Here is a 22,953-nt window from a genome sequence, read left to right on the forward strand (position 1 = left end):
GCTTTGCTCCCTCCTCTGTGTAGTAAGAATTGTCCTCTGCTTCTGATCTGGTTAGATCTACAGCTGTGACAGACTTCTGCATGTATCTCACATTGCAGAGAACTTGTCCAGCTTGAGCTTGCTTTGCTTGCAGATGTGAATGTTTATGACTCAGCAAATCCTAGTAACTATCAGGTCTCAAGTCAGCTCCCCTAAAAGGAGAGAACCTGCCATTAGCGATCATCTGTGGATATTTTTGTACTTTAAACCCCTTTTCAGGGCAGGGATAGAACTTGTTCCTGCCAAGCCAAATTCACTTGAGACGTTCCTCCTGTTGTTCCTTCCTTATTTGCTGGGTTCCTTCCAGTTTCTGCTGCAAGGGATCTTACAGACCCAGCTTCACAGTTACAGTTGCTTGATGGAAAGATTGCCACAGAACACCTAAAAAAACCTTGTGCTTGCAGGTCTATGAGGAAAATAGTGCTATGTGTAGCATGGAGAATAATATACTAATCCATAAATGAAATAGTTTGTTCTGTAGTTCTCTTGAGTTGTTGATGAGAACAAGTCTAACGATGCTGCTCAAAATGATAGGTGCATTTATTTAAACAGTAGGGGGACCTTGAATTGAGCAACAGTTCTGAAACAGTGCTAAATACATCTTTCAGCACATGGTCCTGACCTACTTTTTTCCCCACTGGCTCCTTGTCATACTTGTGGGCTCCACTGCTTTCCCTTTGCAGTTGCAGCTGCTCCAGGGACACTCAGAGGAATTTCTGTCATGGACAAACCTACAGTTTCCCTGCAGGTTCTCCCTCTGCTGCAATGGAGCTGTTTGGCTGGAGTTTTGATAAAATGCCTTCTTGATACGTAATGTTGTGAACCTTGGCTCAACCTTTTGAGCATTAGTAGCAGTTGTGATCAACTAAAAAATGGCTGTTGCTATCTGTGCGATTTCAGTCAATACATGCTTGTGTGCCACAGAGGTAGTGGTTTGTGTTCTTTTAAAATAATCTGTTTGCAAATTTCTGTTGCAAATTTGACACTTAGATGTTTGTTGTATTTATCTTCTGAAAGTATTTTTGATACTTTTCCCTAGCTTTATTTTCAGTGTAATACACTTAAACTCATTACTTTGTGGTTGTGTTCAAGTTCATAGTAAGGCTTATACCCTACACTTGCTCAGTGCTTCACTTTCAAAGGGCACACAATTAAAAACTCACAGATTAAACCTTATCTTAAAACTACATGTGTATTCATGACAAAATCTGAACTGGTTCTTCATTCCTGGTTTGAGTGCTGGGGTGAAAAATACGGACTTTCCCCATTACCCAGCTGCAGAGACAGTAAATTAGAGGCCTCTTAAGGGGCCAGGTGTCCCTTGGCAGCATTTTGGTGTCTCTGGTTTCTAATAAGCAAGCTGGATATTGGGAGTTTCTAAGTTGGTCTGGGTATGGGGAGAGTTGCATTCTGTTATTTGTAAGTCTAAATAAGCATTGCTGTACTCATTTGGCTGCTCTTTCTTATGTTAATCCTCAGTTTTTTATCTTGTTCAGCTGCATTTGTTCAGTCCTTTTTTACTTCTAAACTATGCAGTCACTCAAGCAGCTTGAGTCAAGACAGCAAATATCAGTGAGAGTTTGGACAGAAACTGAGATCATGTTCTGCAAACAGCTGCTGTGGAGAGTGGTGGTAGCCGTTTCAGTGGAAGTACTTTGTGAGCTGGAGCAGTCAGATCTGGAAGATCTTGTAATGTTAGAAAAATTAATGTGAGAATCAGTATTCTAGTGCCAGCATTCCTGACAACTTTGTATTTCAAAACATCCTGTTAAATAGATGTATGGGACTCGGTGTAAACTGAAACACAAGAGTGCTGAGGTTGTGGGTGTGGGGATAATGTTTGCTTGCTCTGTGTAATGTTTAGAAAAGGTTTGCTAAGCCTACTGTTTACAGCTGATTTGCAAAATATTCCCAGGAATGTACAGTTGTGCTGGCAAATTATTCTCTTAACCAGTAGTAGTTTGCAAAGAAATCCCAGAGGGAGTAGGAGTGTGGTTATGACCAGTCCTAGTACACAGGAGCATGTCTGATGCTCCCAGTTAATGGGCAAGTCACTCCAAAAGGGCTGGCATTCCCGTGCCTACTAGCAGGCAGTCTCCACCCACCAGCTATAGCAGTCAGTTTATCTATTATCTATTATTAATTTATAAAAGAATCTGCTTCTTCAGTGAAACGTATTCTGTTACATCTTTCATTGACAGCACCTGAACTAGCTAAAACTTGAGTGTGACCCCCTGGTGATACTACATCTGCCAGTTTACATGCACATAAATTCCTTTCAAAGCATTTTGAGATCAGGCTCGGCACAGGTGTTGTGGTAGGCAGGAAACACAGATGGTCGTGGCTGATGGTCTCCTGAGATGTGCCCAGTAGGAGAGGAGGTGCAGTGGGGTTAGTTCTGTTGGAAAAAGTAGATTATTTCCTGCCCAGCTTCATCCTTTGTCTTAGAGCGTGGAGTTGGGACTCTGGTGGCAGGAGGAGAACACACTGCAGAGTCTGTCAGATGCAGAGGGTGCTTTGGAAAGCACCCAGAGCAGGATTTTTGGCTATCCTGTGTATGGGCTGTGTTACTGCCATATATCCGTGTGGGAGGGTGGCTGGAAGCAGGTGTGCTTCATTTCTAATATAATTATGTGGCCATGTAAAACTGCTTTGGAGTACAAAAAGGGGAGAGCACTCTCTCTATGTTACCGATAGCAACAAGATGTTGCTGCGTTTGATCACTCTATCCTCAGGATACAACTAGACTTCTTCTGACTCACTAGAAATGTAGTATTTCCTAGTCTGGTAAACCTATAAGATGTTTGAGAGTCTTGTTAATTTTTCCATAGTGTAAATAACTTAGATACACGAGATTGAGAAATTGCAAACAAAATGCAGCTTTACTGAAGCAAACTGGAAGGTGTGGTTGCACCTCAAGTTGTACACCCCACAGCTTTATCTTTTCCTAGGGTCACGTACCTCCTTTGTAGTTCGCTTATTTTGATGGCCTGTGTGGTTTTTCTGAAATGTTGAAAAGCTGTAACTGGCTTCTTCCCGCTTTGCATCATAAAAACTATTTGGTTAAAAGCACGTAGTAAGCTTCCTTTGTTCCCTGTTCTTCCTGTTTCTACATTTCAATGATGCCATGCCATTTTTTCTGAAAAGTTGTCATTCCTGCATGTGTGCAGACATTGGCATCAGTGGGTGTCACCTTAGTCAGCCTATGTAAGTAATTATTTTGATTTTTGTTAGTTTTTGCGAATTAATAAATGAAGAATCCTGCTGATTTCATTAGGATTTCCAAATGAATGGTCCTAATAATCAAGGACTCTTGATTATGCTCTGCCATTTTGAGAAAACTTTCTTGAACTTGCGGTGCTGTGAAGTTCATGTGTAAAAGTGACACTTACTACTATGCTACTGTAACTTTCAGCATTCATAATGTGGGACAGAAGTGATTGGATGCTAAATTAATGCCTCTTAAAAACCCTCTGTTTCGTTCTGTTGTCTGTAGTTTCCAGTTCTGCTCTGTGTTACAGTATGGTAGTGCTTGTAGGGTGCTGCATAGGGAGAACATCCATGTGTTCCTCTTCCCATTCTCTACCCCTTGCAACCAGGCATTACAGAATAACTTATGTGAATCCACAGTGTTTGTGGAATTGAAAAGTTTTTGCTGATTATCACATCATGTGAAGGACATACTGGTGGAAACTTGGCTGAATTTCAGTGTTCTGGCAAAATTGCCAGGTTTGGAACAGAAGAAATACCAACACTTTAATTAATTACATGGTTTGATTGAGGTGTGAAAGCTGAGGTCCTTCACATGTGGCAATTAAGAGAGGTCTTGTTAGTGGACCTGTATTATATATGCTCAGTGGAAGAGTGAGTGTGAACTGACTGGTTTGATTACAGGCTAAAGCTTTTGTCTCTGTCAGAGGTTCCAGATATATTCTTAATTTTTCCAGCTCTCGAAAAGACTCCCCTTTACTGTACAGCTTTAAGTGTGCATGTGTATATTTGTAAATTAAGAATGGCTCCTGTTATCTATAAACTTATAATAAGATAATGGTGTAACTTAACTATAAGTTTAAAGACATAGGCAAATACTGTGCTTCCATTGGGTGATTTTTTTTTTTAACTTTTATTTTGACATTCTTTTAAAATGGTCTTGATATCTGGTTGCATGCTCCGTTTTATTGGCTAAACCCATGAGTTCTTAATGTTTTCTGTTAAAGTACTGGAAATGTTAACAGAATATTTTAGATACTTTTTTTATTAAAAGGCAGTCGTGATTTTGGTTTGCAGAATTTGTTGTTTGAGGAAATTTTGATTGTACTGGTTTCAGCTTATGTGATGCTTGCGCATAAGGTGACCTATCCTTTCAAATGTGTTCTGTCTTCTGAGTGTTTTCTCAAAGGGTGTGGTGGTACTGATTATCCTTATTACCTCTAACAAGGATTTTTTTAAATGAAAAATTCTGCTAGACACTTTTGCTTCCACCTGAAATGCCTATCAGTTCTAGCAGATCTCATACCTTCATGAGCTTCATAATTACATTTCCTGAAGCAGAAGTCAGGCTTAAGGAAAGGTGGAGTAGCAGCAGCGCTTCCTTGTGCCTGTAGCATCCTGCCCATAAAAGCAGGGAAATAGCTTTTGGAAAGGAAAAAAGAACAACTTTTTGAACTTTCTGTTGTAAAATCAACACATTCCCCCATTTGCTGTTTAAGAACAATGCATGTAATCATTTTCCCCCTTCTCTGGCTTCCTGGTGGCCATTCTCCAGCATGGCAAAATAACTTGTGTTTGGAGTCAGGCCATAGCATCAGGTTGTAAGCAAGCAAGCCCTGTTCTCCAGTGCAGCCTAATTGCTGTTCTCCTGACCTTTCCTCAGATGGAGAGTTTGTTTATCCAGCTTTTCCTGTGGTTATTCATTAACCATGTTCTGAAGTCTTCTGTTCACACCTCCCTTGAACGCCTACTGGTTGTGGCCTTCTACTCTGTTCCATCTCCACTGTGTCCTGCCAGTATTGAACTAAATAGCTCTGGTATCATCCTACTTTTTTGTTTTGATGTTATTAAAAAAATAAATGTCTGAGTCTAGCAACTGTCCTGTAATTCTGAAGTGTTTCACTACTACAGAATGGTCTGCCCAGATACAGAAATTGTGAGTTGGTGAGAAGGGAGCAGCATGCTCACGTAAGCACTGGAGATGTTAGTGGTGTAAACTGTCTGCTGATACATGGCACCAGGCTAGCACAGTGTTTGGGTAAGTTGGGACTTGTGCCATGAGGTGTTTATTGCACTGTAGTTCTCTCATGCTGCAGATTTGGTTAATGCTCATTTATATTATCCGTGGTCTTTTTTTAACCACAGAAATAAAACCCTGGCTTTCCTTTCCTAGTTCTTCTGTTTTCAGTTTGTTTATTCTTTTCTTTTTCTCCTGTAAAAAAGTAAAAATACTTTTAAGAAAGGAACATCCTGGATTTGTGCAAGTCATCTGGAGCCTAGTAGTGATTCTGTTACTGGATGGGGATGGTGACAGCTGACACTGTTTCTCAGACAGTGGTAGCATCTAGCAGAGAAGCAGGTGTATGGCTAAAAGCAGTCATCTTTAAATTGTATCAGCATTGGAGGCACCTGAATTTATTTGTAAGAAATTAATGTGGTTTTGTGTGTATTCTGGAAAACAAATTCATACTGAAACTAGGCAACAAGTGTATTTTTGCAAAAAGGATTGAAACACAAGTTGGTGGCAGTTTTCCATTTTGTAATGGTAATAGTATGTTTTGCCTTTCTTGTTGGAGAATGTAGGAGTTTCTTCAAAACTTGTCCTTTTGTCAGTCTCACTCTGCTTGCGACTGAATTCTTGGGAGCCTTAAATATGTGTGTAATAGATAAAATCCAGGTGGTAGAAAAACAGGAGCTTGAAACCCCTCAGAAGCAGGTTAGCATTACCGTGCTGATGAGTTTATTCAAGGCATAATCTTGCTGGCTTGGTTGGTGTCCTCACAGTACAGAGATCTGAGGATTGAGTACCGTCTCACCAGTGTGATCTTAGTGTGACATCACTAGGCCATGGGCTTTAGTGGGTGGTGGCATGGGGCTGGATGGCTGAGGTCCAGCTGCCTTTCCCAGTTTGTTTTCAGCTAGGCCATGAATGCTCTACTGCAGCCATCATCCATCTCACAGGATGAGAAGAACTTAAACTGGGGAGTTGCAGCAAAGAATCCAAGAGTGGTTCAAGCCTTTTACTTTCCATCTTACTGGAACAGCAATCAAATCTGAGCTCTGAAATCTTGATAAGTTCAAGCTGGAGTGCCAGTCAGATTGAATGAGAGTGGAGAAAGCTGAAAAGTTCGTGTTTGCTTCAGCCTAGAGGTAATTGCCTAAGGGGTTCTGGTTTTTATTTTCCAACATTTGATCTCTTAGGGCTGGGCATACAAAATAGAGGTAAAATCCTATCAATGTCAATGTAAATTTACTCTACAGTAGTATATGGTTGCCTAGTTTGCCCCCATCCATTTTTCTTTCTTGAATTTTTGCCAGACCAGTTCAGGCAGTAGTAGGTAAAGCTGATGATTTTAGTATGCTGCTTTAGAAATGTCTTTTGGATGTTACCTGATTTTTTAATAAAATGTGGTATTATAAAGGCTGCGCAGAAGGCTACAGTCATTCAAGTTTTAATTGTTAATGAAATGTGCCAGGTGATAGAAATTTTCTGGAGCATGAAGGAAGAAGGAAGTTTTTCATGCAGGCCAGGATGCGTCCTTTTGTCTGCACTGTGAAGTATCTAATTTGGATGTCTCTTTGAAGGGACTGGTTTTTAATGTTTCTGTGGAAGCTGTTTAGAGGCTTAATTGCATAAATTGCAGTGACAGAGGTAGTGTTGGTGTAAAAATATTTCCTATGGACCTGTTTTATGAAAACCTAACTTGTTTGAAGTAGAGCTACAGTCAGTGTAAACTTTATTAGATTTTGGATGGAGTTGGTTTTTAGCTCTGTTTTGTATGTGAAGCAGCAGTTACATAAGTTGGCTGTAAATGCATGTGATGGTTTTATTGTGATCATATTTAACATACTTAACATACATAAGAAGATACATCTGCTACTTTGGCTTAGAGGTTGTGTGTACTACTGAAGATACCAGTGATTGCTCAAATTTATAAGCGTTCTCCCAGCCCACCAAGGTTATTGTTACGAGCTTTTGAGGCCTTTCAAAAGTAGACTTCATTTGAAAAATAGATAGTTGTACTTCCTTAATTTTTGGGGGGGTTGTGATGCATGTGTGGTGAAACTTTTCCCTTCAGAAAAGTTTCAAATGTAAGATTAGCACCAGTTAGTAACAGTAACTTTTTGAATTTGAAGAACTGTATGTTCTTCAAAGTGCTACATCCTCTTCATGACCCTGGCATTTCTTTGAGAAGACCATTTATCTTTCTGAACATTCTTCGCTGTAGCATGTATGATAACAGAGAACTGTTGGGGTTGTTCTATATCCAAAGAGCCAATGTGTGATGCTTTGTAGATGGGAATTGTTAGTGTGCATTTTTGAGGTTTGTGTTTTTTCTTTAGTAGAATGAATGCAAACAAAAATTACTTGGTTGGTGGGGCTGCCATGATCGTGTGCAGGCTCACCATTTCTAACACCAGCCCTAAGCCTTGGCCTGGTTATGAAGTTGTTGGCTTTCCTTGGTACAGGCAGGTTTTGTCAGAAGGTGTTAAAAGTAATTTGGTGACACAATCTTAGAACTACCCAACCAAACCCAGGTAGGGAATGCTGCTCTGAAGATAAAATGATGTTTGACACACTTTGCAAAAGCTGGCACATTACCCAGCTTGTGCTGAGACATGGCTCACAACTGAGCTTGCTTCAGTCTGGAAAGTGCTGGCAGTAAGCACAGGGAGAAGACTATGCCCTGGCCTGGCATGGGGCTCATTTGCCCAGGAATAGCTGGTTGGTTTCCAATGTCAGTTTTTAAGTAAAATGTAGATTGTTACACTTGAAGTCCTGGGAGGTTGTCATTCTAAACAATACCTTCAGTTGGATTCTTGCATTGTAGGGTTGCATGAAAATACTGTGGTATAAAAATAACCCAGAGCCCTAATGTTACTTAGTTGTTTGATCTCTACTTGTATTAGTACCCTGAACTTCAGACCATACTTAACCTTCAAGATACACTAAGTAGTTTTCAATACAATATCCTCTATAAGCTTGTTTCCTAGTGGTCTTTTAAAAGCTTGATTTTTGTTGTACAGGTCACAGAGGCTGGTAATCCATTTTAGTTCATTAAGCACCTTATGTGCTTAAATAGCCAGCAGTTAAAACTCGTATTTTCTCAAGAAGAGACTTGAAGGAAATTATTTACTGTCTGTGATATTTCTTACATCTAGTTTTACTGAAATTTTTAAAACTGAAACAGCTGTTAAATGTTATTTAAGTCATGTAATGTATTTCCTTAAAAAACATGTCATAGTATAGAGAGGGAAAAATGTACAAATCTGTGTAAAATCTGTTGTGTCTTCAGGGACAAAATCTAATGCTAAGCCTGAGTTGCTATTATTTGTACAGTTGGTTTTCACTTTGAACAGATGACTGCTTTTTGAAGCTGGGTTGCATGCCAGTAGTTAAAGTACAACCATGTAGGGTACGACAGGGTTTGTAACTAGGGGTTTTTGGAGGTGAGGTCATGATGAACTTAAATGAAACTTAAGCAGCAATGTGAATGTCACCAACAAGTAAATTCAGTTTTCTAGCCTTCCTTTCACAATGCCTGAACATGAACTGTGTTTACATTGCCTCTGTTTGAAGGAAAATAATTTGTTAAAAGGAATAAAGGGAAATTACTTTTTTTTTTCTTTCTCTGCTACTAAAAAATAAATATTCACCATATAAACATTTGAGTGTTTACATCAGAGGGGACAGAGGGAGCCATAATGTTTTACTTTGTCATTCCTTGCTTTCATTAACATGCCAAACCACATGGTGATACTTGGTAAAAACTGAAACTAGTTAGAAAGTCACAAGTCTTTATTAACTGTAATGTCTATATCTTGTGAAATTATGATAAAATTATAAACTGTGCTGTTGAATGAGGATTTCTTTAATCACTGTGGAAGGGAGACCACATTTCATTATAGATGAAAGTAAAGATTTTTTCATAGACCTGTAGCATGCAGATTGATAAACAAAGAGCATCTAAGCTTTGGTGCACTTCTGTCACGAGTTCTGATGCAGTCCCCACATCCCTTTTCTGTGGTTAGTCATCCTGCTGTAAAATGATTGAGAGGATGGAGCAACTACCTTAGGAAAGACTAAGGAGTTCATGACTCCTCACTTTGGAGAAGGAAAAAAGAAGATATGTGTGATTGTGGTTTACAAATCACAAAGATAAGCTGAATGTGAAACTTGGGTTTACCAGATCCTGCCCTATTAGGACTTAAGGGTACTCAATGTTTTTAACAGAAGTTATCTTCTGTCTTAATAGAAGATCAGCTTAAAGCAGATGGCAGTAGCCCTTCACACTGCAGTCATGAATTTGTGGAACTTGCTGCCACAGGAGGTGTAGAGACAGGCAGTGTTGGCAGGTTCAAAAAGGGTTTGTGTGCGTGCATAGGCACCAGGCCCATAAATGGACACTGAACAGACTCGGAAGGGTGGTGCCCTCTGAATTCCTGCTTCCACGCTTGTGGATGCCAGCAGAGGCTGCAGAAAAGGCTCACATGCTTGCTTAAAATAGCCTTTGTTTTTGCTGCTGTCAAGGCAGAGTATCAGGCTGCATGCCCTGTACACCTGACCTGGGAGGGTGCCACTTCTCTTGCTCTGTCAGGAGGACATGCTGTGGGCTGTTCTTGAACTCTGACTGTCAGGATAATTGTTCTAGACTCAGGTCAGCCAAATCTGCTTAGAAAAACAAAATCTTCTCCTAAAAACGAGATTGCTTCTTTGCCCTGTGTGCCACTGTGAGAATTGGATGTCCCTGACTGCAGAAAGCAAAAGGTATTAGAGGAAGATACAGAGATTATTTTGCCTACATCCATCCTGTCAGAAAAATTCCTCTTTCCCTGACCCAGAGAACAATCTCACCTTGTTCAGGAGGATGCAAACATTTCAAAATTCAGTTATGTGGTAAGGTCCGTGCTTGGAGATACTTGGATGTTAATGTTTCTTCTTGGCCACCTTGCCCCCAGCTGGTCTTCTTCATGTCTTTTTGGCTATTGGTGTCTCTGACTGGCTGTGACCAGTGTCTCTGCTTGATGAGTCTCAGGGTTTCAGATGAAGGAAGAGCATATATCTGGAGTTCAGGCTTGCTCCAGGATAAAAGGAGGAATTACTGTCACTGGGAAAGCTGCTCTGCTCTCAGGAGAGTTAGGCTGAGGGAGAAGTAAGATGCTTATTTCAAAATAGTTTAATTGCAAGGTTTCAGTTTCTTTTTGTAGGAGTGCTGGCAGGCTGTAGGAAAGAGTGTTCTTGCTTGTAGGAGTAACAACGGAGATTACAATTCCCTTTATTTTATTTTCTGTATGCTCTGTTGGGCTTTTTTGGTTGTATGATAGCACTGTTAGTTAAATCCTTTCTCTAATGCAAATGTGATGTAAGTAGGATGCACTAGCTGTAATTTTTATGACTAAACAAGAAAATTTTTTTAAATATAAATTAGGCTGGATTTCTCATTTTCAAGCCCTCAGTGTTTTATTTCAGAAATTATTTCTGGCCACAATTTACAGCAAGATCATGACATCTTCATTCATCTCACTGAATCATGGTCACTGTATGTGTGGGATTAATGTGAAACATGAGAGCTGAGATAGGGACTGATGTGTCTTAGAAGATTGCTTGAATTCCCACAGGTCTTTGGTTCTTCAGATTTCTCCTAAAACTGGTACATATATGTTGCTGAGATAGGTTAAACCTTTTGTCCATTATATTTTCCTCTATCTTTCAAGCTGAAATATTAAAAGGAGTTTGGTTCCTCGTCCCTCAAGAGATGCCAATTTCTTGAAATTTTGTGAAAAGAGGAGGTTGGATGGAAGAGAGACACTTTCTTGTATCTCTCCATATGTGAAAGGCTGCAGTAGCAGCTTGGGTAAGCCAGGCATTTGACTCAAGGCAGGGATCTTGAGGATGCAGGCTTCGTGGCTTTGGAGTTTTCTTTTTGGAGTTTGTGAAAACTTTTTCTCAGCCTCATCCCATAGCAGCCTGTAGCTGTTGAGTTTATTAGGGCTTTCTTATGGTACGCAGGACTAGGGCTTGGCAGCAACTGTGAGACTTAGACTTCCATAAAGCCCCTGATGTGATGGGATTCTTCTTTCTCGGGACCACAACTTGATTTGCAGTTCACTTTAATTGTAATTTGTGCAGTTTTAGTTGTGTTTCTTGAGGATTCATGCTCAGCTAGTCTCAGCCAGGGCTTTGCACTCAGCATAAACGTTACAAAGAGAGTGCTGCTTCTCTAAACATCTGTGCTGCAATGAATGAAATGAGCACGGTGGGAGGGGGATGCAGGCGATAAAGAAAAAACATTTTCTGCTCTTTTTCTTGTGAGGAAGCTCAACTGTGAAGAGGCATTGCATCATGAGCTCTAATGAAAGACCAGCTATTCTCCTTAGGAATATGAAAGCACTTGCCTCATTTCCCTCTTGCTGGCAGCTGTTGCTTAGGAATTTTGTTTGAGAATGAAATGCTGGTTTGGTTGACCTGAGAAATGGCTTTAATACAAATGGCTGCCAATGGTGTGCACTCTAAGTGCTCTGAAGGACAGAACAATTGTCTTAAAAATTAATAGCTCAGACTAGAAAATTAGTGGTTCACACCCAAACGTATCATCTGCGTGAGTTCTGATGTATTCAGCTGTCTCCTTGAGACTAGTTTTTGTCTTTCCCTTCTGTGCTGGTCTGAGGAAGTAGCAGATCACGTTAGCATTAGGGAATGGAAGGAGCCCAGGAGCTCTGATGAGGAAAACACTTGGGCTGGGAGGAGAAAGGGGTGTTGATGTGGCAGACATTAGTGAGATTATCTGTTGGCTACGTGATGGAAGATGGAACAGATCTCAGGTTCTATTCTATATATTTTATTCTTACAAAAATGGCATGGAAATGTTTGTGGATTGTTTTATAGAGAAAGTTCATTTTTTGAACACCAGCACCCCAAAAGTGATATTGTTAAGCCTGGCAACATCTAGGTCTTGGCTGATGTAGGAAGACACAGTGTGAACTGCTCTGCTGGTTGTGCTCCTATTTCACTCTGCTGCTGGGACATATGCAAGGATCTGTGGTTAGGAAACTCATCATCAGGCCTGACTTTTGAAGAAAGGCAGTTGCCCAATTCCCCACATACAACTTTTGTGAGGTGTGTACTAGGCATCTTGTAGGGAGTCAGAGATGAATCAGTGTGGAGATGAATCCCCTTGAGCTTCAGCAGTGCACTGGCTTTGAGAAGCTGTGCCCAGTCTTACCTCCAAAATGCTCTTGGCTCTTTTGTTTTAAACAGCTGACTTGGGAGCAATTGCTTTCTCTGAGCAGGTGTGACTTCAACCACTTGGTGGTCATTTCAAGAGCAAGATGTCAGAAGCACATTGTAAAGCACGGTAGAGATGAATGAAGTACTGCTGTTGTATTGGATGACTCAAAGTCCTCACAGGTAATAAATTTACCTGCTGAGATAGCAGAGTGGAATTTGATCTGCTAGACAGAAGCAGAGTTAGCACGGGGCAGCTTTTCTTTTAGTGGGTCCTGTTACAAAGGACCTGCTATTTCCTGTGGGAAATCAGTTTGTCAAGTCTTCCTCAACGCACCTTAGTATGCTGATCAAAGAAGAATCACTTATTTTAACTTCAAACATGGCTAGCAAAGCTTTATGGCAAAATATAGGTGCCAATGTATGCTGAGAGCAATTCAGCCCCAGGAAAGTTGGGGAAAAAAAAAAAAAAAAAAAACCAAACCAGGAAAAAACACCTATATGACATCTTGTTGGCTAAGTATAATTAGGAAAATTAAAAGACACAGGTGCCTCAAATCTGTGTGTTCTGCTTAATGACACTCAGTGAGAGCAGCTGATCCAGTGAATCACGATGGGCTGAGGCTTTCTTGCTCATAATAAACCTAGTGAGTTGTTCCTTTGTTGGCTTTCTGTTGGCAGCAGTCATGTGGGATTTACTGTCTCTGCAGTTTGTGTGACAGCAATGTGATTTTTTTGTAAGTCCTAGTGGGTAGCTAGTGAGGAGGTTTTGTTTGCTTGATTGGAGTTGTACCCTGATGAATGAGTAGTTGGAGTGTTCTGAGCTTTTTGTTTGGGGGCAGGATGGTATCACCTGATTAATTTGTGAAGATCTTGGTCTTCTTAGTGGCATCAAGTTATTTCTTCTCCTGGGACACATCCTTATTTTTCACTGCCTATGGTCTTCATGGTGAAACATGGAGGAGTAGGGTGAAAATAATGACTGAAGTAAACAGCATTTCTGCCTATTATAGACAGTATTTTTATTGAATGATTTTAGGTCCATTTGTTTGTTTTAATCCCAGTAGTCCTCTTTGTGTTCAGTTCAGAGATATGCTATGAACTACATGCTGTTGAAATTAATTGAGGCACAGGCTTTGGTTGTTTAGAAAATGAGTTCAAGGTCCATGTGTTGGCAGAATGCTCACTACAGAAGGAGGTAATCCCCACTTTTGCGTAAACACACAGATGTGTTTTCTGTGGGCTTAACTAAGCTTTGCCAAAAATGTCCAGCCTCTAGTGCTAGTGCAAGAAGTCAGAAATTCCTGTGGTATGTTCAAGTGTGGAATCATGTCTAACTCATTTGGGGGAATGACAGCTGCCCCGGTGATGCCTTGTGGCCAAGAGCCCTGTAGCAGAGCTGTACCTGGGAAGGCTGACTACAAGGGCATCACCAGGGCAAGTCTGTAGGAAATCAGCTGGCTTGGGTGTTGTGCTTGGATTGTGCTTGTCATGCCTGCTTCCACGGCAGTCCCCAGGACTAGAGTGATCTCGTGGGGTGGTGTCTTTTCTAACCAGATCAAATTTCTGTCATTTGGGGGGAACAGAAGTGTGTATGAAAACTCTCCCGTGTGAAAATAGGAGAAAGTATCTTGCTATCTGTTCATACTTACTAATTCACCAAGGTTTTTTCCCTTGTCCTTTTTTTTTTTTTTTTCTGCTTAATAATGCCTACAGATCATTTCCTAGCTGTCAGCCTTGTGAACTTTATCCTGTGCCATTTCCATTAGAGGCCATAGGTTCTTTTTGTCATCTACAGTTATTAAAAGTTGTTTTTGAGGAGTTAAACCTTGAGGTGCACAGAAGGTAATGTGGAGTGGTTGTTTGCTTGTTCATTGTTCTTAAAGGTTGATGTTTCAACATAGGAAAGGTGAGGTTTTTTCCTCTTGCCTAGTTAGTGTTTTTGCTTAGTAATAGTAGATGTTGTGGGTGACTTCAGTAATCATGGTGACAGCTCAAACAGGGTGGGTACCTGCTTAAACAATCAGAAATGAATTAATAATAAGCATTAAAGCTGAGTTTTCCAGTGTTGGAAAATTTCAGTATCAACATTGTTAGTAGATTGGAGAGGTATGAATTCCACAATGTACTTGTCTCTAAGGTGAGTCTTGGCTGGTATCCATGTGAAGGAGTTCGTCTGTGCTCACACTGACAGAGAATATTGCAAGTTAAAGCTTGGATTCTTGAAATGTGTCATATATATGTCAGAGGCCTGCAGACTGTTTCGTGTCCCTTTAGTATCCTCGTTTTTTCCTTTGTGCCTATTTTGTTTAGATAGAGCACTATAAAGCTGAAAGAGCCTTTGGGGAGATGAAGTGGGCAGTTTAAATGAAGCTATGTCTTTATGCTTTGGGGCAGTTTGGGGGAGAGGGAAAATGACAAACAGAAGGGCAAGAAGTTTTCATTTCTCTAGGGAGAATAGAGACTTGAATTCTGAAAACATTCAGTAATTTGGTTTTTGTAGTATAGTAGGTGGGGTCTGGCAAATGCTACACAAACTCAGAATTGTGTTTAAGGAGCTAATGGCAGAGCTGTCTTTCACTAGTGTTCCTTTTTTGCCTCAGTTTGCTGATCTTGAAATATAGGTATGTTCTCAGTGTTATGCAGGAAATAAGTATCTGAGTCCAGATCAGAATTCAAGGTTTCTGGCTTCAAGTTCTCCGTTCAGACCACACCTTGCTTTTTATAGCTATGGGAAAAAAGTCTGCTCCAGCATGTCATTTAGTGAAATGCCATATAGCAAAAGCAAAACTAAGCCTAAAAGAGCTAAAAATATTTGATTTTAAATTAGGAGACAGAAAAAGTTCAGCAGATTCTTTCTGGCAAGTGGAACCTTACAGTGCCACAGCAGATGTGCTCATCTTTGCGGTCGTGTCTGGCAAACTGAAGTGCCTGCAAAGATGCGTGCTGAGTGGTGTCCAATAGAGTGGGATACAGGACAGGCCACTGAAGTCAGGGAAGTCCTTTCTCAGGATACACTGCATTGGAATGTGTTTGTGAGAACAGATGGAACTGTGACGTGGTTTGTCTGTAGGGTGAATGTGTTCAGGTGTTCTCTGAAAGCACTGAGGTTCTTCAAAGCTTCTCCCTTTTCTAATTGAAGCCTTAAATCATCAAAGCTGAGAGCTGAAAGTCTTTCATACTATATATGGCATTTGTGCTAGTGGTAGAAATTGGAGTGTATTTATAACACTGCTTTGCTGCGGGAATACAGATTGGGAACAAATGTTTGTTTGGTAAAAATCCAATTCCAGGGTCTTCTTTTACTGCCGCACGTGAAATCCATAGCAACCTCCTAAAAGCAACAATTGAAAAATCTTAATAGGGCTTTCCCCATGGAAAAAACATGCAGTTGGTGTAACACTGTATCTGGAGAGTTACTTCTGATGGTTTATGTAGTAGGCAGTGACCCTGTATGTAACATCCTGTCTGTCACATTGGAATGCAGGGATGCTGTAGTGTTGTTGGCACACGCTGGGATTGCTGGGGTTACTTGTTAGGACGTGCTGCTATTTTCAGATGTACTCGGTTGTTCAGAAATACCTAATTGTGTCCCACATAATAATTAATGAAAGTTTTAAGTGTTCTTAATAGGATGGCATGGCATTGGCATGAGGAAATCAAGCCATAAACCGAGCTGAGGTGTTTTGCATACTGATGCAAAGTATTTGAAGGAAAACAGCTGGCAACCAGAGGGCACAGGTGTCTTTGGGTGATTAAACCATCTCCCTTCAGCCCCATCAGTGTTCTGTTTGGTTTGCCCAATGTGTTAATCCTTTCTGTAGCTGCACACAAATTACAGTTATGTTGAGCCTCTGTGGAATAATTACCATTTGAACTAAGAATGTTCATATCCAGAATCATAAAATAATTGATTTTATTTTGTATTTTAAAACTGCTCTCTTGATTTTAAAGGATGTTCAGAAGGAGAGAGAACCTCATGTTTATCTCAGTAAAGAAGAAGTTAAAGAGAAGATACAAAGCTATAATTCATCTGTCACTGATAAATTAAAGATGACCTTGGTAAGTTCTGCATAGAATTCCTGTAATTTTTAATGTTAGCAGTTGAGTTGTAACTTTGTAGTGAATTGTGACTTGCTTTATTCTCAGCATCTTACATGTAAAGCTGTCTCTGTTTTAATGATTTTCTAAGAGACTTCTCCTTAAATTAAAATCTCATGTCTGAAATGCTTTCTATCCCTGTAAGTCTTTTACATGGATCAAAACAAAATGTTGTAAAGACAAACTGATGTAATTTGAAATGTGTTTAACGTAAACTGTGAGCTGACACTAAGGTGAACATTTATCAGAATTTTCTGACAGATTCTGAAAACGCTCAGATGGTGAAAATGAAGGTATATTTTTCTTGTTTCTGCAGATAATTTTTTGTCAGATTTCTTAGATAAGGATGCTCAAGCAATGATAAAAGTTAAAACATGCAGTATTTAGGAGACTTAACTTTCAGAGTAGTCATACAGGTTTTCAGCATGAAGAGACTTTCTTCTCCCCAAAAACATAGACAAAGCAAACTGAAATACGTAAGACTTCTCATTTCCAAGGATTGTGAACCAGGTCTCATATTCAGTTCAGTCTACTCAAGACCATACTAACAAAATTCACATCTATCTGCTTAGCAACTGTTACTCAGTTGTTATGCTGTCCAGATTTTCTAATACATGACATATTCCTGTGTATGTATATGGAAGTTTTGAAATTCCATTATATCTTAAACCATGTAAATATTATGATGTACTAAAAAGGTCTTTATGTGTTTGCATGTGCATCAGGACTTATTATGCCTAAAACCAGATTGTCAAAAGTTTTCTAGCTCAGTAAGGTTTGATTGGCTTTGCTGTTTCATCTTTCAGAAGCAACTGAAATAAACAATTTCAGGTGTTAATTGGATTGGCATTTGTTCTTGGGTTTTGCCTGGGGTTTTTTTTTGTTTTGTTTTTATGGGTGTCTCGTTGTTGTTGGTTTGGTTTGGTTTTTTTGTTTTGTAGTGTTGGTTGGGTTTTTTTCAACATGATTTGACTAAGTTGACAAACCAAAAATGTGTGACATAATTTCTATATTTCTGCACTAAATCTGTTGCTCAAGATGGGTGCTAGTTGTCTTTTTCACTTCATAGCTCTCTCCTAAAGTGAAAACATATCTCTGGTATGTTGTACCTTTATTCTGATGAGGTCCTAATATACTTAGAATCCAACAATTATTATTAAGATAAAATTAATATGCAGTATTTATTAATAAGAAAAAATAATATTCAGAAGATATACCAGAAAGAATCACTGTCTGAATTACCAAAACAATACCTTTCCTGTGAGATGTCATGTATTGCAGTGGTATTTTCATGTGCCTGCTCCACTGCTGTGTCACAGCTGGTCATTGCTGATGATTTTAACAGTTCAGACCTTTCTTCATTGCAGAATGCGAATGGGATTTACACTGGCTTCATCAAAGTCCAGATGGAACTATGCAGACCCATCACTGTGCAGTCCTCCCACAGCCAGGGCAGGAGTGCTCCCAGCAATCAGGAAACTGTGTTTTACTTGCCGGATGGCTGCGTGAACACCCTTCACATCAGCAGCACCAACACCGTGCGGGAGGTGATCGAGGCCTTGCTCAAGAAGTTCTTTGTGGCTGACAACCCTGCCAAGTTTGCACTTTATAAACGCTGTCACAAGGAAGATCAAGGTATAAGATGAGCTTGTGGCATTTTGATAGTGGAGAGGTTTGGGGAGGGATTTGTGCTATAGTAATACTTGAAATCAGCCAGGTGGAAGAACTCAGATAAATGGGAGTGACAATCTTCCTACCTTTTCTTTTTTTCCTTATGTAAAGTAGTGTGGTAAGACAGTAAAAGACTGGGGGGTATTTCAGGATAATTCATCCAAGACAAAGTCACCTGCTAAAACATTGAACAGATGTGCTTTGCAGTCCATTTTGTTTCATTTTATGCCCTTATCAGGCCCTAAATTTCAGTTGGCCTGATACACTGCCGAGCTGCGAGATTAAGTTACTGGGCAGGTTTTTAGAAAGATAAGCCACGGTGTCTGGGATGCACGAAGTACTGGCACTGGCAGAGCGCTCTCGAGGTGACAACCATTGGCACATGTGTTGTGCTCACGTGTGTTAGTGCACATGGCTGTCCCTGGGCTCTGGCTGCTGTTAGAAGTTTGTTGTAAGTTGTGATGGAAGTACCAGAAGGTGGAAAAAGGGTTTTTTAGGGTAATTTTTTTTGCCAATGTTGTGTTCTTGCACTTAAAATCTGCCTTCCTCCCATGGACATTGAGAGCAGTTTTGGTAGTTCAGATGTCAGGCAGAGTTTTCTTTTAGATGTCATGTGTGAGATTTTAAGTGGAGAAAGTATCAGAACAGTGATACACAGCTCTGATGTCATAAATGCTCAGAGCAACAGTGTGTTGTATTTTTTTCTTGTGGGGCATTTTTCCCCCCTGGCCCTGCATATACTGTATGTTGGCTGGAGGCCATTTCATTCCTGTGCAAATACAGTGTTGCGCTGTCACCATCTCAGCGCCTCCCTAAAACTCACTGCTCAAAATCTGTATGTAGGCCGATGGATGAACAGTGTGTAAATTTTGGCTACACGTGAATATTTCTGCAGTTTTTTAGCATCAGCTGGTATTAGTCATTCCAAGTGTTTGAAACATTGTGGATAAAGATGATAATTACTGTTGTTTCCTTCTCCTGCAGTTTATACATGCAAGCTGTCAGACAGAGAACATCCCCTCTACCTGCGCTTGGTGGCAGGCCCCAAAACAGAAATGCTCAGTTTTGTTCTACGGGAGCATGAAACTGGAGAAGTCATGGTATGTCACACCCTCCTGGGTCAGTGTTTGTGTAACTTCATGGATCAGTGGGCTTCTATTTGAGCTTTGCTGACATGAGAGTTCATTTTTTTGGAAGCAGACTATTTTCCCTTGCTTATTTCCTTTGTGCATTTGTAAACATTTCATTTGGGGTTAGATTGACCTGTTGTTACTTGCAGAAGAAGAAAAAGTGTAAAATATTTTCATATGCCCTAAGATTTGCAAGGAAGGTGCCTAATACTGTTTTAGTTGGAAATTGTCTGCAGTGTCTGAGGTTTTGTTTAGAAATACTGAATATATAAAAGAGTTATGATTTTTCTGATCATCTCATCCATTCTTTGCTCTCTTTCTCGTTGCAGTGGGAAGCTTTCAGTATTCCTGAACTGCAGAACTTCTTACGCATACTGGACAAAGAGGAAAATGACCAACTGCAGATGTTGAAGAACCGTTATGCAGCTTACAGGGGCAAACTTGAAGAAGCCCTTCGTGGGGTGCTGAAACCTGGTTAAAAGGGGGCCAAAGGACACTCAGGAAAACGCGCTACCAAATGTCCGTAGAGCATGCCAAACCCAACGTACAGAATGCAGCAGAGAGTAGTTTTCTTTATTCAGAAGACTGTTTTGTGATGCCAGGGTAGACTCTAGTTCCATAAGCCAGGTCACTTAGCATCTTGCACCCACAAGTAAGGGATTCTGCGTGTTTGTACATCAGTTTGCAACCCTCTGTGTGCCTAGAGAGTTTCCCAAGTTATCTTGGAGCAAGCTGTGAAACTGTAAGCAATTTCCTAGGACGCTATGAAATAATACTTTTTTTTCTTCTTTGCTCAATGGTGTCTTTACAAGTAAGGATGTGCAAATTGATGGGTTAAAAAGATATTACTAAAGCCATTTGGATGAGAATCAGTTGGAGCACTATCTTAGAGATGAAATTGATTTGCACTACCTTTCTGTTTTCGAATAGTTACTGTATAATTTGTGAGAGAACTGTTAGAGGTGGAAAGCTTATGAGATCCTGTGGTTTGTACTGTGAAATTTATGGAAAGCTTTTAAGTGGTCTTTGTGAAGAAGGTAATGAGAAAGTTGAAAAGAAGGTAAGAGTTGGGGGAGAAGAACTCTAATAGATGACAGAGGAGGTTTTAAATGAAAATAGTATTTACACAGAGGAAAGCTGAAATACTAATTTTACAAGATTAATGTTTTAGTATGTTATAATATTGTGAATAAGTTTTATGGTTTTTAACTGCATAAATCCACACTGGAAAAGAAATAAAGATAACAGAAATAGTGGGAAGGAACAAGAAGCAAAAGCTAAGTAAGAACGGAAATAGAGCTGCACATACAGGTCCCTTTTGGAGAAGCTAATTGCATAAAGGCATAGTCAGGGTTTGAAAAGTGTGGCAAACCTAAAAAGCTGCTTACTTGAATTCTGAAAAGTGGTCCATGTCTCAGATAACTCTGTGAGAAATACCTGTCTAGCGAGGACGCAGACGTAAGCTACAACTGCAGATGCATTTGGTCTTTATTGTAAGTCAGGTCTTCCCTCTGGCTCAGTGTTCCATTTTTAGGCTGGATAATCTTGAATTACCATATCTGAAAGACAGAAATAGCTTCCTCTGCTTCTTTCTTTGTTAAAGGCTCAGTCCAGCAAAGAAAGTAGAATTTCTTATCCACATTTCCAGCCCAGGAGAACATTAACATTTATTCTCTGTGTTGGTGACTGAGCTTAGTAACTCTTGATTTTAATAATTCAAAAGGTTTTTTCCTTATGGTTTTTAAACTCTTAATTGAAAAACTGATTACCAAATTCTGCAGACTGCTGATTTACTTGATTTAAAAGTAGGAAAAATGTAGCAAGAAAACTTTTTACTTTAGTGTAAATATAGTTGTTCTTTCAGAGTTATTTATCTTTAAAAAAAAAAAAATAAAAAAAGCATGTTCAAAAGAAACCAAAGAAGTGGGTGTGCAATAGAAGCATGGAAGCATGAGGCAGATTTGAGTGACTGATACTGTAGTCATTATCATGGCCGAGAGGAAATGAGTTATGTCCTGGGGGGTGGGGGTTGGAGGAGTGGTAAGGATTGAAGAGCAGCAGAAGTTGTGGTGGGTTTTTTCCTCCCCCTCTGTTCTTAATGTGTTCATTTTAAATTCCCAAGGAATTGTTAAAACTTTAGTGACATCTAATGGATACTGTGTGAAACTCCAAGATGCTTCTGTTCTTCCCCTTTATTTTATGTAATTGTGCCTTTGTTTCCTTTCCTTAATAAGATTCTTTTAAAAACTCTTCACAGGTTTTTTAGGTAAAAAGACCTTGCAAGCTTATAAGACAATCATAATGTTTTAAAGAGTTAAGAGAAATTAAGAGTAGGACTAACTATAAAATATATCTAAGGCATATCTTGTTTGTTTTTTTAATTTCACATGTAACATTGTAGTGCATGTGTGAGTTAGTAACATTATCCTCAAGTGAGACACTTTATAATGGTTCAGGGAATGCTTTTGTGTTTTGTTACAATTTGTTTTTCTAGGAATGCAGCAGCATGTTGATGGGTATTCTGTTAACATCTTAATTTATGCTTCTGCCCATAGCTATGTAATAATTGCGTAATCGCTGTCAATATTGAACCATTTGTTGCTCAGATTTAAACACTGTTCGAGTTTTAAAGTTGAGTATAAAAATATGTGAATTTTGGTTTTACTTGAACTAAACTATCAGTCTTTTTAAGTAGGCACATCTGCATTTACTCTAGCCAAAAACCTCAATCAGTGTTGTATGCACTATGAGTCTTGATTTGGGGTGAAGGGGAAGGGGGTGGGGGACCAAAATTAACTTTTATTTTAATTTTGTCTTAGTTCACAGTTAATTACTGTGAGATGTCGTGTGTGGAGTTCATTTTCCTCTTTTTTGTTCTACACACTGGCAGTTACAGCAGCTTTAATTTAAAAGAAATGGTCTTGCCTGGTCAGTTTTATCTTTTTTAATTTTAGCATCAAATTGAACTGTCAAAGCTTTTGTTGCAAAACTGTTTTCTTGTCATTATATGATGGTACCAGAATGACTAAATGATGAGGGAGGGGGAATGCAGGGAAACATTAAAATGTATGTCTTTAAATACAAACATTTAAACTATTTATAATTTTAACAAGCTTAGTTTTATTTTTGTAGGGAAGTTTTTATTCCCCTTAAAGTTATTACTGAAATGGCAAAAAAAAGTGATGGTTCCATTATTAAAGTTGAAGTTGGCAATACTTGGTTACGTGATGTGTTTGGTTTTTCCTTTGCCCGACGATGGTGTTGTGATCACTTTGAGGCCAAATGGATTTCCCTGAAAAGCTGCAGTGAGTCCTGTGAGCAGACACAGCTGGCCTTTAGCATAAACTGAGGTTTGCCTGGGAGAGAGGGAGGAGCTGAGGGTTGTGGGGCTCATGAAGCTGACCCCTCCATAAGGGGGAGCACAGTGCTGCTGGGTGGGACAGCCCACGGGCGAGTGGGTTCCTTTCTGTTCAAAAACACCTTGCAGAAACGAGGCCAATATACCAAGGCTAGAGATGGTAGCCCAGCCCTCCTTCCCCGGGAAATGCTTTTCACTCCTTTTTATCTTTAATGGCT

The 22,953-nt window shown here is 39.8% G+C and overlaps 1 protein-coding gene across 1 annotated transcript in view; it reads left to right on the forward strand.

The window, feature by feature from the left end:
- Positions 1-22,600, forward strand: part of RASSF3 (Ras association domain family member 3) — a 52,910-nt gene extending 30,310 nt beyond the window's left edge. Inside the window, exons 2-5 of the mRNA XM_066319115.1 lie at positions 16,430-16,537; positions 17,944-18,211; positions 19,232-19,347; positions 19,707-22,600. Coding sequence (XP_066175212.1) covers positions 16,430-16,537; positions 17,944-18,211; positions 19,232-19,347; positions 19,707-19,856 — 642 coding nt within the window. The 3' untranslated portion in view covers positions 19,857-22,600. The remainder of the gene's footprint in view (positions 1-16,429; positions 16,538-17,943; positions 18,212-19,231; positions 19,348-19,706) is intronic.
- Positions 22,601-22,953: the final 353 nt, after the last annotated feature.

This window comes from Sylvia atricapilla, chromosome 5 (assembly GCF_009819655.1).
Source record: "Sylvia atricapilla isolate bSylAtr1 chromosome 5, bSylAtr1.pri, whole genome shotgun sequence".
NCBI classification, from domain to species: Eukaryota; Metazoa; Chordata; class Aves; order Passeriformes; family Sylviidae; genus Sylvia; species Sylvia atricapilla.